The 17,874-nt window shown below is 40.3% G+C and overlaps 1 protein-coding gene across 2 annotated transcripts in view; it reads left to right on the top strand.

Annotated features, from left to right (window-relative positions):
- Window positions 1–17,874, top strand: part of TANGO6 (transport and golgi organization 6 homolog) — a 211,290-nt gene that overhangs the window by 4,800 nt on the left and 188,616 nt on the right. The window contains exons 2-6 of one of the 2 annotated variants that reach the window (XM_036752788.1): window positions 1,140–1,786; window positions 4,795–4,911; window positions 6,999–7,140; window positions 9,279–9,415; window positions 10,127–10,289. In XM_036752788.1, coding sequence (XP_036608683.1) covers window positions 1,140–1,786; window positions 4,795–4,911; window positions 6,999–7,140; window positions 9,279–9,415; window positions 10,127–10,289 — 1,206 coding nt within the window. Of the gene's footprint in view, window positions 1–1,139; window positions 1,787–4,794; window positions 4,912–6,998; window positions 7,141–9,278; window positions 9,416–10,126; window positions 10,290–17,874 lie in introns of those variants that run through there. The other variant, XM_036752789.1, reaches the window with a different exon arrangement.

Genomic DNA, 17,874 nt, shown 5'->3' on the forward strand with positions numbered 1-17,874 from the left:
ACTGGCTGTAAAAATTTTCCCCAGTTTACCGTTTCCTTTCTAATCTTGGCTGCCTTGATTTTGTTTGTGCAAAAATTTAACATTCATTTTTAACAAAATTTAGTTCCAAATTCTGTGCATCCAGTCCCTCTCTCACCCTTTCAGAAGGCAAACAATATATCATTTATACATGTGAAGTCATGCAAAACATATTTCTATATTACACATGTTGCAAAAAAAAAAGACAAGAAAAATAAAGTTTAAAAATATGCTTCAGTCTACTCAGAGTTAATCAGTTCTCTCTCAGGAAGTAGACAGCATTTTTCATCATGGGTCCTTTTAAATTGTCTTGCACCATTGTACTTATCAGAGTAGCTACATCTTTCACAGTTGGTCACAGTTATGATATTACTGTTATTGTGTACGATGTTCTGGTTCTGCTCCCTTTACATTATATCAGTTCATATAAGTCTTCCCAGGTTTTTCTGAAACTATCCCCCTCATCATTTCTTATATCTCATCATATCTTCTATAAATAATAATGTTCCATAACAATCCCTAACTTTGTGAGCTTTTGTTCTTCCCTACCCAACTCTGCCAGGAAATCTGCTGTTTAGTGTCACCAAGTATATATATTTACTTTATACTTAAAATACTTATACTTAAAAAATCTCCTCCTCATGGCTCCATTTTACCGTGACCTGGAGCAAATTATTTTGGTGCCTTGGTTTCCGTAGTTATGGAATGACATGACTGGATGAGAGAATTTCTAAGGTTCTTTCCAGCTCTAAATCTTGTGATCCTAAGTCTTGTGATCCTAAAAGATAAAGATTGTTATTCATTAAAAGAATACCTGTGTTTATCTTCAACCAGATATTAATCTCCCACTACCAGCAGAGGGCAGAAAAACCCATTTTAATGTTGAGTTTTCTTGGTAGGCCATGAAAAACTTTAGTTTGGGGTTGTTTTGGTTTTTTAAAAATGTGTTAAATTGGTCCCCTAGTGCCCAACATCATTTTCATCTTAAATCTTATAAATAGTAATGTTTGTATAGTTCTTCTGTGGGTCTGCCATTTAAGTCCCCAAAGTTTGTTATGCTTAAAGGGCAGTCTTCTGCTACATGTGTAATTTTCCTTTTTTTGTTCCCCCTTCCTCTAAAGGATCAGATTCCAGTTCATTGCAGATTGCAAAACAGGATGTTCTGTTGGATACTTTAAAATCTAACTTGTCCGCTTTGGATAGAAAGTTTGAGGAGGATCCTCAGTGGGGGGAACTGAAGAATTTACGAGAAGAAATTACCACTAGGGCAGAATGGCTGCAGAACTCTCTGGACGTTACCTGGAGTTTCACTTCTCAGCTCTTAGTGCTGCTCTTGTGTCTGAAACAAAGCATGGTCATGCTGGTGGCTAACTTCCATCCCCCTGAGCCAAATCCTAGAACTGCAGAAGCCGCTCCTGTCTTAAGTCCTGATACACTCAGCATCTCTCAGCAGAAAACCGTTCAGTCAGCCTTGCAGTTTGTGGTTACCTTGGGCATTTGTCCCTTTCTCCTCTCTGGCGTTGGAATACCCCTGCGATGCCGCACGGAGTTTGGCGCCGTTATACAAGATGTGGTCTCTTTTGCCGCTGCCCCCAGTGCGATTCATAGATTATACACGAGTTGCATTGTACTGCTGGATATTGCAAAACACACGTCTTTGGGCAGCTTGATTCTTAGTCGTCATTTTGGAGACATTGCAGCAGGGCTCTGCCAGCTAGGATTCTGCCCCATGAAAAGAAGAGATGAGCCAGAAAAGCCTCTGCAAGAAGTAAGTATATAAAGAATATGGTGCATGTGTGGAGGGGGGCGGTGGAGTGTCTTGGGATAATGCCAACATGGCACCCAATTCAACCTTCTCTCTTCTCCCAACTAGTACCCTCGCTGGCAGGTCGCAAGGTGTCTCTGAGAGGAAAACCAGCCAGGGCCATCATGCTCAGAGTTGTAGGTGCATGCTCTTGTAGATGCACAATGATACTGAATGATCCCCACTGATGTGCTTCCCATTTATATAAATCAATCACAATGATGGCATTAACTCTTAATCATGAAACATTTATTAAATGAGAAGGCAAAATCAAGGAAAATCTTAATATAGCATTGGCCAAATAGAAGAAATTTGATAATAATCGAAACGTAACAGTCCACCATAGCTCTCAGTCATATCTCCCACCAATTCACACAGAGTTTCTGGGCTGGAGAGTGGATTCAAACATATAGAAACCTAGCAGGGAGGCAGGGTAGAGAAGTCCGTGTGGGTGTGGGCAGCTTATGACTGCATTGGCTCTCTTGTCATCTTTTTAGGGAGCAGTCTGCACTACTGCCCCTTCTCTGAGCCTCTTTGTGTTCTTCTGCTGGGCACAACCACCTCTCTGCACCTCCTGGGGAGCTGACACACTATTAAGCTTTTTTAGCTAACAGGAGCATTAAGCCTGGCATCTACAGACTTCCTCTAGTCTGCCACCCTGGCTTAGTATAGAAGAAGTGTGACACTCTTTAAGAGTAGTTCCCTTTACATCTGGAATCTCCAGCAGCCTATTGTCTCTGGGCTTTGAGGTATTTCTCCTCTCTCAAGTTCAGAATGGTGCTAAGGAGCAGGTCTGCCTTTCCTTATCCAGCTCTTCCACCTGCACCAGGAGGCTGCTTTCTCTAATCAGCTCCCAGCATCTCTAGTCAACCGATCTCACCTGTGCCCAGCTTCTGTCGGCTTTTCCCTTCCATTGGGCAATGTGTCTGGTCTTCCATCTTCTGTGTCTTGCTTACATGATCGGCTTCTCTCGTGGCTTCTCGGCCTTGTCGTGTGTTTCTCCGGTTTAGATTGGGAACACCAAATCCACAGTTCTGTCAGTCATGATACAAACAGTGGATATACAGTAGTTCCATAATCCTAAAATAGCTTTTTTGAATCATTTCCCAGAAATAAAGTTCCAAGTCCTAAAAACGGCCATATGTGAATTAGCTACTGGGAAACATAGCACTGCCGCCATCTTCACAGCCAGTCAGTACTCTCGCCACGAGGGACGTGCTTGCACCTCCTCTCAGAACCCTCTATATCTTTTAAAATAATCCGAAGGGCAACTTTCCTCTCAGGTTCTTTGAGAGCTCTCATTCTCCTCAACCTTTTGTCTCTGTTTCTCATTATAAATGTTCTTTTTTTTTGACTCTTTCAGTAAATAAAATGACCACATAAGAAAGGGGAAATACCTTGCATGGATATTAAGTTAAAGAAATAGAGTCATTTCAAGATATATCTTCTGGGCAAGGACCAACAATGTCTTACGAAATCTTAGGATACTGTCGCAGCTCAGTCACACTGCTCTAAAATTTGAAGACAAAACAACTACTTAAGAGAAATGGATCCTCTTATAGACATTTCCAGATGCTAGTTGTTGGCCCTTTCCTTTTATGAACTGAAACATCACACCCTAGCTAGTGATGGGACAGTAGGCTTCTGTCATCTTGATGACCGATGGGGGCCATGATGAATGCAGGATATCCTTTGGAATCTTCCGGTTTCTTGCAGTCAGCCGATCAGCAAACGTTCATTCATCACCCTTCTGCATACTCAGTACTGCCTCAGGTGCCACGAGGAATAAAGAAATAGTGCAAGCCAGGGATGGGGGACCTGCGGCCTCGAGGCCACATGTCACTGCAGGTTCCCCACCCCTGGTGTAAGTTATAGCTTTTACTCTCAATTAGCTTACAACCTGTTTGCCAAGAGAAGGTACATACACACATATCAAACATTGCCATTTTTTTTAAATTAAGATTTTTAAACCTGTTTTTAATCTTCTTAAGGGTACTGTTATGCTTTTAAACTTATTTAAAGTTTTAAAGTAAGTGTATTTGATATCAGTTCATTATATGTGTGTGTGTGTGTGTGTGTGTGTTTGTGTGTGTGTTTAAGGCTTACTGAGAGCTTCCCAAAGAAGCTCTCATTATCTCATTAGATCCTTACACTAAAAGGCAGAGCACTTATTTTCATCCTCATTTTATTGCTCGAGAAACAAAAGCTGAATTAGGTTAAATTACTTGCTCAGTTGGTAGTGTCTTAAGGCAGAATTTGAATTCGAGTCTTTCTGACTTAAGAGTCCAGCACCTTGCTGCTGTGTGAATGAACTTGTCAGTCTGAAAAATCTCAAAGCAGGAGTAGAGACTGGCTTCAGGCTACATGCTTAGTCTTCTTAGGCATTTAGCTAAGATCATAAAATTGCCTTCTGATAATTCATAAGGGACATTTATCCATTCATGGCTCTATCTCATGAGAGCTTTGTAGAGCTAAGGTCTGTCCTTAGTTCTGTTGGGAGCTGATTTTGAAAATCCTGCCTTAAACAGGAGGCCTCACGTCTCCTGCCTGTGCTTCTCAGAGCCTAGAGGACCTCCTATGTCAAGGTTGAGGGCCCCAGCTGAGGAATGCAGCACCCATGAGGATGGCTGGCCAGGCCAGTCACATTTAGGAGAGAAAGCGCAGGGTCCAGGAGAGAGACAGAATAGGAAGGAAGGAGAGCAGGAAAGCCAGCTAGGAGAAGGCAGAGAGGGAGAGGGCTAGGAAGGGAGAAGCAGCGAGTGCCTTTGGGGAGTGCCTCCCCTGGGACTTCTCCGTGGCCAGCGGGCCATCATGGCCATGGTGTCATAGACCAGAAACATCGCTGAACCATGTTGTGAGATCAGTAAAACACTAGGGGGAGACATCACCTCATTGCAGGCCATCTCTAATAGTTATCTGGCCTGGAGCAGAGTAGATATTTTGTTTTGAAAACCTTGACTTTTGTTTTTTAGGGTCTAAAGGAAGAAGAGAGGACCCGAGCCAGAAAAGCTTTGCAGAGCATTTTAGATCAAGTCTACCAGCCCCTGGTTGTTCGGGAGCTGATTATCCTCCAGGGAGGACCTCAACAGGTGCTTAGACTCCAGCCTGGGAGAATTCCGTTAATGGGGACGTGTGCTGGGCCTTTTCCCCTGTGGGTGATAGGAGACTGGATAATTGGAGTACTCTGTTTAACAATGTATAATTTAGCGGAGATGCCGTACCCTTCAAGGTCACTTAATGATATTTATTTAACTTGTTCCAACAAGGAGCAAGGGACAGGAAACTTGAAACTAATTAAAATGGAATCTTCTTTTAGGCGAGTAACAGTGTTGTAGATAAGAGAACTTCTCCCAAGGGGAATATCAGGACCATTTTTAAAAAGACTTATTGATAAGATTTTTATTTAAAATTTAATTCTCACTGAAACTAGATCCTCTGTTTTCACAAAGAGTTAAGATATTTTCAAATAATAATTCTTTGCTGGAATTATTTTGGGGATATCAGTCTGATGGGGAGTTTGGCTGCATTAAAATCAGATAATTAAAAGTACTTCTCTCATTATGAACCAAACAGTCCCAAGTTTAAGAAGGGTCCTGATAAGCCTAAAATATTTTTCCTTATTAATTTCTGAGTCCTGTAAAAATATTCTTTTATTTATTATATATTATTTAATGGAAAGATGTTGTAGTCGGTTGGGACTCTTTGTCTTTAGTTCCTGAATACGTTGATATGTCCAGCTAGGTGAGTGTAATTGGAATGGTGGGTATCAGGGTTTTGCCCGGAGAATGCTCTGCTTCTGGATTTGATGTTGCCATTGCTTAATATGGCCAAGGTTCTGTGTTTTATTGAAGATGAAAAATGAGGCAACTGGTGCTGAAAGAGTTCTTTTTAAAAAAAAATTAAAAATTTTAAATTATTAAAAATCTCTTTTTTCTTGTTCCCCCAGTAGAAAAAGAAATTGAAAAATAAAACCTTTTATAACAAAAATGTAGAGTCTGGGGCAGCTAGGTGGTTCAGTGAGTAGAGCACTGGCCCTGGAGTCAGGAGGACCTGAGTTCAAATCTGGCCTCAGACACTTGACACACTTACTAGCTATGTGACCTTGGGCAAGTCACTTAACCCCAATTGCCCTGCCTTCCCCCCTCCCAAAAAAATGTAGAATCTCGCCAAACTAATTCTTGAATTGACTGTGTCCCAAATAAAATATGTCCTATTTCACACCAAGTCCGTCACCTCTCTGCCAGGTGCGGATAGCATGCTTCAATCATGAGGGCACTGGAACTGTGGGGGAATCTCTTTGATCCGTGCCATTAAGCCATTCAGAGTTGTCTTTACGGTGTTGTTACGGTAGAAACTGTTCTTTCTGGTTCTTCTCACTCCACCCTGCATCAGCTCATACTTCCCACGTTTTTCTGGAATGTTCTCTTTTCATCATTTCTTACAGGACAGTTATCTTCCATCACATTCAGGTACTATAACTTTTCCAGCCACTCCTCAGTTGATAGACATCCCATAAATTTCCATTTCTTTACTACCACAAAAAGATCTGCTACAGATATTTTTGTATAATATGAGCCCATTTCCTCTTTGCTGTCTTTGCAGTATTGGCCAAGTAAGGATATCAATGAGCCAGAAAATAGAGCTTAGTAACTGTTGGGCCATGGTTCCAAATTGCTTTCCAGAAGGGATAGACCAGTTCACAGCTCCATGAACTGTGCACGAAGGGAACTGTTTTCCCTCAGCCCTTACAACTTTTAGTATTTCCTTTTTTCATCTTTGCCAGTCTGATGGGTGTGAGGTGGAATCTCAGAATTGCTTTAATTTTCATTTTCTAATCATTAGTGATTTAGAGCATTTTTTCGTGTGGTTATTGATAGTTTGGATTTCTTCCTTAGAAAACTGCCTGTCCATATCCTTTGAGAAGGAAAGAGAAGCTTTCACTGATTTCTGTAAAGGGCTTTTTCTTGTTTTTAGAAAAGGAATATACAAAATGTCCCAAAAGTCTTCATGTAGCTTTAAACTTTTAAAGCTATTGAGGCTGACAGGTGCACTAAGACTTTTGGGATACCTTGCACATCTCATCATTCTGTGTCAGGATATAGTACGGTGTTTTCTAAGTTTCACATCTCACTATTGTTTTTATCACATTCTAAAGCTATTTCCTCCATTCCTTCAGACAGGCTCAGATATGAAAACACAGACTAGTGCCCGGACCCCAGCCTGGCTCCGACGTCTTTGTGGACAACTGCTTTCAGAAAGGCTGATGAGACCCCATGGTGTTCAGGCTGTGGTCCGGGGCATCCTGGAAGGAGCCGGTGGTAAGAAACCAGATATTTCCATTTCGCATTCATTTTCTTTTGAGTTTACATTTAGTATAGGTCATGGGTCTTTCAGCATTTATCTTAGACTAAGTGCAAGAAAATCAACTGAAATAATTAGCTTTTGTACTTTGTGGGTGTAGGAAGAAGCAAGTTAGGAGTTCACCTGGATATGTTGTCTCCTTGACACATATCTACCATCTGTGTGACCAGGGGCAAATCACTTAACCTTCCAGTATCCCAGGCACTTTTCCAAGTCTATAAGCAGGAGGAGGGAAACCACCGCCTGCCTGTTATTGTAGACACAATAAAACTTTATTTAAAAAAGTAACAACCATCCTTAGTTCAGGCAGTCCAAAAATAGGCGAAGGGCTTGATTATAGATTGCTGATCTCTGTGGGTAAAGGTATTTTTGTACAGTGGAAGTTTTCCACATGGAAGAAATCACAGGTTGAGACGAAGACCAAAAAAAAAAAAGAGAGAGAGAGTTCTGTTTCATAATAGCTCATTTTTCTACTATTAATGTAAAGTAATCATAGATGTAAGCTATTTGAGCACACTGTTGTAGTGGTGATAAATCTGGATTTGGTTCTCAGCTTTGCCACCTCTTAGCTGTGATAGTCTGGATCAGTCACCTAACCCTTCTGAACCTCTTGTGTCCACAAAAGAGAAATAATACTGGCCCTACCGATTTCTTAAAATTGTGGTGAGGCTCAACTGAGATAATTGATGTGAAACTAATGTTTATAAACTGTAAAGTATAAATGTAGAACGTTCTTTTAATAATTATGTTTACTATTGTTCAGCTGTGTCCAACTTTTCCTGACCTCATTTGAAGTTTTCTTGGCAAACACACTGGAATGGTTTTCCATTTCCTTCTCCAGCTCATTTTATAGATGAGGAAACTGAGGCAAACAGGGTGAAGTGACTTGTCCAGGATCACACAGCTAGTTAAGTGTCTGAGGCCAGATTTGAACTTACAAAAGTGAATCTTCTGACTCCAGACTCAGCACTCCTTGCGCTGTGGTGCCACATAGCTGCCCATGTTTACTGCTACTGTTCATACACTGTAGAGCTGTGTATGGTACAGATGCAACATCCTCCTAGGGAAAGGCAGTTCCCTTTAAACTGGGGACCTACAAAGTTATTCAGGTATGCTCTCCGTAGGCTTTAAAGGAATTCCTCCTTTTGAGCCTTAGAGGTCAATCAAGGGAAACACAAGCAAGCCTTTGAGAGGTTTTTCCTTCTTTGAGCTCTAGATGGTGCTAGAGAGTAAGTTAGCTCTTCTCCAGCCCGCTCTTCAAACAGCACAGAAGACTAAGTTCTCTAATCAGCTCTCAGCATCAGATCTTTCTTCCAGTCCTGTCAGTTCCCTGTATCAACTGCAGAGCCTCAGAGCTCTTTGTTTTTTTTCCTTCAGGCTGCTTTTCTCTGTGTTTTATACAAATGTCCACATAAGAAAGGAGCAATGTCAACTCCTTATAGTTGCTGAGCAGTAGGTGAGCGGATATTAATAATTTACAATACCAGAGTAATTCATGACACAGACATTCCAGGGCATAATGCCAAAGGAACTGTGAAATTCTTTATGAAAAACCACTTTATTTGTGTAAGGGTGCTGAAGATGACATTACTTCATGACTAAAGAAACAATTCTTTTTAAGTCTCTTAGGAACATGTCTTTTTAAAGTTTGGAATCTTGAAGACTCCTATGAGATACTGTTTTGTTCTCAGACTTCTGAGTGAATATTTGTATTCCACTAATCTCCTTAGTTACTTTATTTTTAATGAGTAGAAATTAAATACTTTGTTGAGCAGGTGACTTTTTGATGACTTTTAGAAACTCTTCAGTAGTTAAATAAGAAAGAGGTCATGGGAGTAGCAAATTGCACTTGACAAAAGTGAGTAGGACTCACAAAATTCAGTAGTGGTAAATGTGCACCCTGTTGTGCATCTGGGAAGGGTGAGTGTCCAATGAAATAGGAAAAAGTCAGTGTTGGCATGCATTTCATTAGGCAAATGGATTCTACACTTTTATATGATTGAAGAACTTCCCTGTGAACATCAGTCCTCTTTTTCCCCTTTGATCTTAAGTACTTTCCTTGAGTTTATCTGATGTTTTCATCCATTGGGAACAGCTGGAGCGGCTGGTGGTGCTGGTGCTGAAGCAGCTGCTGCTGACTGGAGGAAGTGTGATATGGTAGCCAAGATTCTGGCCTCCTGCCCCCAACAATCCCTTTCCATAGAAGATTACTATCAGCAAATCTGCCCTCAGGTAAATCATTATTGCATCTTACCACCTGAAGGCTCTCAGCTCTTTTCATGAAAGGGGCTTTGAGCATCCCAGTGTATCTTCTGTTGGGAATGGGGGAAAGAGTAGAATAATACATTAGTCTGTTGTGAAAGGGCACTCACTGTTCCTTGGGGGCTGATGGATTCCCCTGGAAGGTTGGCCATTATGTGAGAACCCCCAATGAGGCATACTTGAAGGACTGATTAGTTTTTCTTTGGGGTTGGAATGTCAAATGGAAGTTGTCATCTTATTTCTGATCTTTTGAACCTAGAGATTAAAATTTCATTTCAGTAGATAGAATGACCATCTTTTGGCATAGCTATCTGCGCTTGATCCTGAATAGTCATAAGGCACTACAGTGACCTGTCAGTTGGAACTCCTTGTAGAGGAGGCTGTGCTCTTGGGATGCTCCATTCTTCAAGGTTCCCAGCTACTGAAGAGTACACTTACAGACTAAATTGAAACGCCTGATGCAAATTTTTTAAATGTATGAATTGTATACATGTGTCTGAAAATGAAGATAAAGTTGGCAGTTTCTAAACGGTGGCTAACAGCTAAAATAACTTGGGAGCTTAAAAATTTATTAGCAGTTTTTGTAATACCTCTAGCTGTCAATCAGCCTTGGTTATTCAAAGGCTTGAAGATCTGGAATTTTTCAGTGATTCATATGATACCTCTCTTTTCTCCTTCCAGATTCTAGATTTATTACACATTCAGGATAAATTGGTAGCCCGGCAGTTTCAGAGAGTTGCTACCACTACCTTCTTGACCATGACGAGAGAACATCCTCAATTGGCCACAAAACACTTGCTTCAACCAATGTTAGAGCCAATTCATCGATGTTCCAGTGCGGCAGGTAAAGGACCCATGGCATGACTATCCAGCCAGGAGAAAATGACTGGTTATTCCTGCTGCATCTTATCTTATAGCACAACACCTTGGGAATTGCCCCTCACAGCTTGCTTTTTTTGGATTAAATGTTTCTTGTATACTCTTTTTTTCAATAGCTGTCAGTTCCCACTGCCTTCTCCTAAATGGAATCTTTATTTGTCATGAGGAAATACTGTGAGGGAAAGCAAAGAAACACACTGACCATGTCTGTGCCCCTGCGAAAACTTGGTGGAAGGCATATTTCATTGTCAGTCCTCTGATCACAATTAGTCACCACATTGATTAGAGAGAGTTCCAGGCATTCTTGTTCTTTACACTACTTTGTTCATTGTGTAAATTATTCTGCTTTTTATTACATCCTTCTGATTATGAAGCTTCCCAAGTTTATCCAAATTCTTCGTATTCATCATTCCTTAGAGAAGAATAATAGTCCATCATATTTGTCTCTTACTTTTATTTGGCTGCTTCCTTAATTTTTTTCCCACTTTTTTGCTACTACAGAAAGTGTTGCTGTGAGTATTTATCAGTATTATGGGACCTTTCCTCTGTCTTTGGCCTTTTGCCGGTATGGGTCCAGTATTGATATCACAAGGTAGAAATCTGTGTACTGCTGCAGCTTTCCATAGTCAATGGCAAAGCACGGTAAAAAGTGACATGAGTAGGTTTAAAAAGGTCCACTACCTTGAGAGGGCTTTGGTGGGAGTGTTCTCTAGTGGCCTTGAAGTCAGTCAAACAAATGTAAATTAGAAATAAATATACTTGTCCTACCCCACAGGGCTACTGTGCAGAAGGAGCTTTGTAAACCTTAAAGCGCCATTTAAATGAGTTATCATGGTATGGTTCAAGAATGAATTAAATTGATTTTTGAACTCCCGAGGGGTTTTAAAGTCCATTTCACATGTTTGGTTTCTTTGAGAGGCAGTGTCCTTGTGGACAGAGAGCTGACTGAAACCATGGGAGACTTAGATTCAAAGCCCTCCTGTGATATATGCTGACAGTGTGACCCTGGGCAAGTCTCATAACCCTACAGAGAAGCTTTGGGCACCTCTTCAAGAGTTGAGCTTGTAGAGATGGTGCTAAGCTGCATTGATGGAGGGAGTTTCCATTACAAGTCCACCCAGACCCTGTCCCTGATCACACATGTCCTCCCCAGGGGAGTCTGACTGTTCTGACTTGTATGGTGGGAGGAAATCTACGTAACACCTACCAGTTGTAGAGTAAGCTTGCAGATAATTATGAAGTGTATATTAGCATACAATTAAACTTTTAAAAAGCTGCTTCTCCCTCTTCTGGAAGCTATGTACAGCATAAAAGCAAAACAAAACAAAACTTTTAAAATGAAAGACAATCAATTCTTGGTCCTCCCTCACTCGGCCCTTGGCTGGCCCTGGGTGGGCAGGCCCCTGTTCCCCTCCTCTTACTTTCTCTGGGTGCTTGATCCTTCTGAAGGGGGGCCTTCAGTCCACTCTTTACTCGACTCACATAAGTCACTTAAAAGCCCACCTAAAACCATTTAGGTTGTGAAACGGTTTCTTTGGTGTCTCTTTTTTCTTCTGTTCTTCCTTTGGAAATATGTTTCCTTGCTATTGAATGTCCATTTTAGCAGGTTAAACCCTGGACCCTGGCGTGGGGGAGAGAACACCTCTAAGGAGAGGTTGCTGTGCTTCTGGGGTTTGAAGAAGGAACAATTTGATGTTTCGGTTGAATGAAATAGTTTCTTTTACAACGTCATCCGTAGCCTAACAGTGATGATCAGTAGAACCAGTCATACCTCATTGATTAAAGAATTGTAATAATTCAGACACAGGGTATACTTTTTGAGTGACAAATGTGAATTTTCAATATCTTAAAAGAAGTGAAACATCTAAAATCAGCTAAGTGGCACAGCAGATAGAGCGCCAGGCCTGGAGTCAGGAAGACTCATCATCCTGGGTTCAAAGCCCGCCTCAGTCATTTCACTGACTAGCTGTGTGGCTCCTGGGCATGTTACTTAACCCTGTTTGCCTCAGTTTCCTCATCTGTCAAATGAGCTGGAGAAGGAAATGGCAAACTCCTCCAGTATCTTTGCCAAGAAACCCCCAAATGGAGTCACAAAAAGTCAGACATCACTGAATAACAACAAAAATGTTCTCCTCAGAACAAGAATTCAAGACTCTTAATTTTTGCATCACTGTAGGCCTGTAGTATAACATAGGCCTTTTGTGTAATGTAGGCCTATAGTGCTTGTTTAATGAATAACATATTTTTAGCATAAGGTCAGTTAGGTGGCCCACTGAATAGAGGATAGGACTTGGCATAAGGAAGAATTGAGTTCAAATCTTGCCTCAGACACTTATTAGCCATATGTCCCTGCTTACGTCATTTAATTGCTCTGTGCCTCAGTTACTTCATCTGTAAAACGGGAATATTAATAGTATTATTATAATAACAATAGCACCTACCCTATGGGGTTGTTTTGAGGATCAAATGAGATAACATAAGCAAAGCCCTTTGCAAACCTTAAAGCAAAATATAAGTGGGTAGCCGCGGTCATTGTTAATATTGCTGCCAAGGCTTGTGAGTGACTGATAAGTTCAGCTGGTTTGAACCTTGGGCTAATGAGGCCAAAACTGTAGGTCTCATTTCTCTGTGCCTGTTCTGTTTTCATCTTTTTCCGCAGTCACGGGCCTCGTTTCACGGTTAATGCTATTGCTTACATGGGTGACTAAGGAAAAATGTAACTTGACTTAGTGTAAACTCATTATCACTACTAGAAAAGTAAAGTTTAATCATGAGCAGGATTTTATGTTATTCATATATGCTTTGATTTTTAGCAACATGAAGCTGTTAGGTCAGATTCTTTGAGTGCTGTCAGTTTGGGGAATGGCGATCATGTAGACTGGCCTATTTTAACTGCTCCTTACTATTGTTGTAGTAAAGCTTTCTTGGGTAGAAGCAGTTCCTTATCTTTCTTATTTTCAAAAATAGGTCTTAGTGATATCTTTTGTTTTAACTTCAGTCATTTCTAAATATACCTCCCTCCAACTCCAAAATCTGTCCCTAGAAATTGAACCATCATGTATGACAAAGAATAATATTAAGCAAAGATAATTGATACAATGATTAAATTTGACAGTGTGTGCAATATTTTCCCTTCATAGTCCTGTGTGTGTGCATGTATGCATACATATACATGCATAGACACACCTATATCTACACTCACATATACATACATGGACACACACATACACACATATAATATACATACTTGCTTTCAAACTCTCTCTCAAATAAAAAATGGCTTTTGTTTTTGTCTCCCTAGCCCTAGCATGGCGCCTGACCTAGAGGAAGCACCTGAAATGCTTGCTGATTCACTGAGATCAGAAAACTCTCCCTCAATTAAAAAAAAAAAATAAAAATTTGATCCTTATTCAAAATGAGCACTATTAGAGCAAAACAGATCCATATGGTTAGTATACAGAATGTAGGTATCATTTTACACCTTGGGTTAATCAGGACATGGGCAGCATACTTTATGATCAATCTTCATGAAAATAATAATGAAATGTGATATCTGTAAAGTGCCTGGCAGTATAATATGCATTTAATAAATGGTTGTTTCCTGCCTTGCCTCCCTTTGGAGTCTTAATTGGTCATTGCATTGATCAGCGTTTCTAAATCTTTCAAAGTTTTTTTTAAAAATAACAATCTTTTTTAAAAATTATTTTATTATTTATTTAATATTTTAGTTTTCATCATTAATTTCCACAAGATTTTGAGTTACCAACTTTCTCCCCATTTCTACCCCCCCACTCCAAGATGGCATATATTCTGATTGCCCCATTCCTTTCTGTCACCCCACTCCTGCCCCCATACCCTTTCCCCTTACTTTCTTGTAGGGCAGGATAGATTTCTATGCCCCATTCCCTATATATCTTATTTTTTAGTTGCATGCAAAAACAACTTTTTCTTTCGAGCATCTGATTTTAAAACTTTGAGTTCCAAATTCTCTCCCCTCTTCCCTTCCCACCTACCCTCCCTAGGAAGGTAAGCAATTCAACACAGATCACATATGCATCATTATGTAAAACACTTCCACAATACTCATGTTGTGAAAGCCTAACTATATTTCCCTCCATCCTATCTTGTCCCCCTTTATTCAGTTTTCTCCCATGACCCTGTCCCTTTTCAAAAGTGTTTGCTTTTGATTACCTCCTCCCCCTATATGCCCTCCCTTCTATTGTCCCCCATTTTTTATCCCCATCCCCCTACTATCCTGTGGGGTAAGATACTCAATTGAGTGTGTATGTTATTCTCTCCTCGAGTCAAATCTGATGAGAGCAAGATTCACTCATTCCCCCTCATCTGCCCCCTCTTCCTTTCCAATGAACTGCTTTTTCTTGCCACTTTTATGTGAGATAATTTACCCCATTCTATCTCTACCTTTCTCCCTGTCTCATCCCTTAATTTGATTTTATTTTTTTAGATATCATCCCTTCATATTCAACTCACCCTGTGCCCTCTGTATATATATATATATATATATATATATATATATATATATATATATATATATATATATATATATATATATATATATATATATATATATATATATATATATATATACACACATACATCTATTCCCTTCAGCCACCCTAATACTGAGAAAGGTCTCATGAATTACACACATCATCTTTCCATGTAGGGATGTAAACAAAACAGTTCAACTTTAGTAAGTCCCTTATGATTTCTCTTTCTTATTTACCTTTTCATGCTTCTCTTGATTCTTGTGTTTGAAAGTCAGATTTTCTATTTAGCTCTGATCTTTTCACTGAGAAAACTTGAAAATCTTCTATTTTATTGAAAGTCCATATTTTGCCTTGGGACATTATACTCAGTTTTTCTGGGTAGGTGATTCTTGGTTTCAATCCTAGCTCCTTTTGACCTCTGGAATATTGTATTGCAAGCCCTTTGATCCCTTAATGTAGAAGCTGCTAGATCTTGTGTTATCCTGATTATGTTTCCGCAATACTCAAATTGTTTCTTTCTGGCTGCTTGCAATATTTTCTCCATGATCTGGGGGCTCTGGAATTTGGCGGCAATATTTCTAGGAGTTTCCTTTTGGGGATCTTTTTCAGGAAGCGATCGATGGATTCTTTCAATTTCTATTTTACCCTCTGGCAATACTCCTTGATAATTTCTTTAAAAATCATATCTAAGCTCTTTTTTTGATCATGGCTTTCAGGTAGTGCAATAATTTTTAAATTATCTCTCCTGGATCTATTCTCTAGGTCAGTGGTTTTTTCCAATGAGATATTTCACATTGTCTTCCATTTTTTCATTCCTTTGGTTCTGTTTTATAATATCTTGATTTCTCATAAAGTCACTAGCTGCCACTTGCTCCAATTTAATTTTTAAAGTGGTATTTTCTTCAGTGGTCTTTTGGACCTCCTTTTCCATTTGGCTAATTCTGCCTTTCAAGGCACTCTTCTCCTCATTGACTTTTTGGAGCTCTTTTGCCATTTGGATGAGTCTATTTTTTAAAGTGTTATTTTCTTCAGTATTTTTTGAGTCTCCTTTAGCAAGTCATTGACTTGTTTTTCATGGTTTTCTTGCATCACTCTCATTTCTCTTCCCAGTTTTTCCTCTAGTTCTCTAACTTGCTTTTCCAAATCCTTTTTGAGCTCTTCCGTGGCCTGAGACCAATTCATATTTTTCTTGGAGGCTTTTGATGTAGGCTCTTTGACTTTGTTGACTTCTTCTGGCTATATGTTTTGATCCTCTTTGTCACCAAAAAAAGATTCTAGAGTCTGCATCCTTTTTCACTGCCTGGCCATGTTCCCAGCCAATTACTTGACCTTTGAGCTTTTTGTCAGGGTATGACTGCTTGTAGAGTAGAGAGTGCTTTGTCCCAAGGTTTAGGGGCTGCGCTGCTGTTTTCAGAGCTACTTCTACTCCACTGTCACAGCCAGCTCTGCCACAGCAGCACTGCTCCTCCCCCAAGAACCACCAACCAGGATTGGGACCCAGATCCAAGCAGGACAAAGCAAGCCCTGTGCTCCTGCTCTGGTCTGCCACTTGATTCCTCCCACCGGGTGGGCCTGGGGCTGGAAGCAGCTGACACTGGAGCTCTGGAAGCAGCCACAGGAGGTTCTGCGCACCACCCCTTCACCCCCAGAGCTGGGGCCAGATTGCTTTCTAACCCTGTCTAGCAATTTTCCTACTAACCTACTTCATGGTCTTTGGTGTTCATGGGTTGAGAAGTCTGGTAACTGCCACAGCTCAATGATTCATGGTCCTAAGGCCTTCACCAGTAGACTTCCAGTCTGGTTGATCCTGGCGTGGCCCACGCTGGGCTGCGCTTTGCTCCCAGCAATAGACGCTTCCCAGCAACCATCCAGGCTGTCCTGGGCTAGAGACCTGCTTCCCTCTGCTATTTCATGGGTTCTGCAGCTCTAGAATTTGTTCAGGGCCATTTTTTACAAGTGTGTGGAGGGGAGAGCTTAGGCAAGTCCCCGCTTTCCAGCTGCCATCTTGGCCCTGCCCCCTTTAAATAACAATCTTGTTATTGGAGAAATTTGTTCTCCAGTGGAGACTCTTCAGCGGTTCCTTTATTGTCTTCCCAGGCTCCTCTGAAATCATCTCTTTTGTCATTTCTTATGATACAAGTATTAGTCCATTACATTCTTATAGCACAGTTTTGTTCAGCCTTTCTCCATTTAATGTGCCTCCCCTTCGCTTCTAGTTCTTTAACTAAAAGAACTGCTATAAATATTTTTGTCTGTATGGGTCTTTGGAGCAAAAGATATTTGGCCATGATGGTTTTTTGGTTCTTTCCAGTCCAGTTCCTTTCAGTGATCTTTTCATTTGTATGGCTGTAGCCTTTGTGAATGTTGTTTTGATTCAGCACACTTCACTTCATATTCATCTTCCCCATGTTTCTCTGAATTCCTGTATTCCTCATCTCTTACAACACCGTAATATTTGATTATAATCACAGACTATATTTTGTGCAATGATCCCCCTATCAATGGAATCCCAATTTGTTTCCATTTCTTTGCTACTACTTAAAAGTGCTGCAATGATTATATTGGCCCTTTCTTTATATTTTTTACTTCTTTGGTATTTATGCCTGCAAGTAGGATCTCTGGGTCAAAGTGTATGAAACATCTTAGTCGTTTTTCTTGCATAATTCCAAGTTAAACTCCAGAACAGCTATGCCAATTCTTTGTTCTCCCCACATTATGTTAGGGTGCCAGTCTTCCTGCAGCTTCTCCACCATGATTGTTGATGGGGTTTAGGGACATCTTTGCCAGTCTGAAGAGTGCAAGGTGAAACCTCCTCTTGTTTTAATTTGCTTTTCTCTTTTTATTAGTGATTTGAAGCTTGTTTTTACATGGTGTGTTTGCAGTTCTTTTCAAAACCATTCATGTCTTTGGATCACCTATTTATTGGGAAATGCCTCTTGGTCTTATTATTTTTGTGTCAACTCCCTCTATAGCTTACATGTCAGACTTTTATCGGAGACATTAACGTAAGAACTTTTTAACTTGAGGTAACTGAAATGG

This window comes from Trichosurus vulpecula, chromosome 3, assembly GCF_011100635.1.
Source record: "Trichosurus vulpecula isolate mTriVul1 chromosome 3, mTriVul1.pri, whole genome shotgun sequence".
In the NCBI taxonomy this organism is placed as follows: Eukaryota; Metazoa; Chordata; class Mammalia; order Diprotodontia; family Phalangeridae; genus Trichosurus; species Trichosurus vulpecula.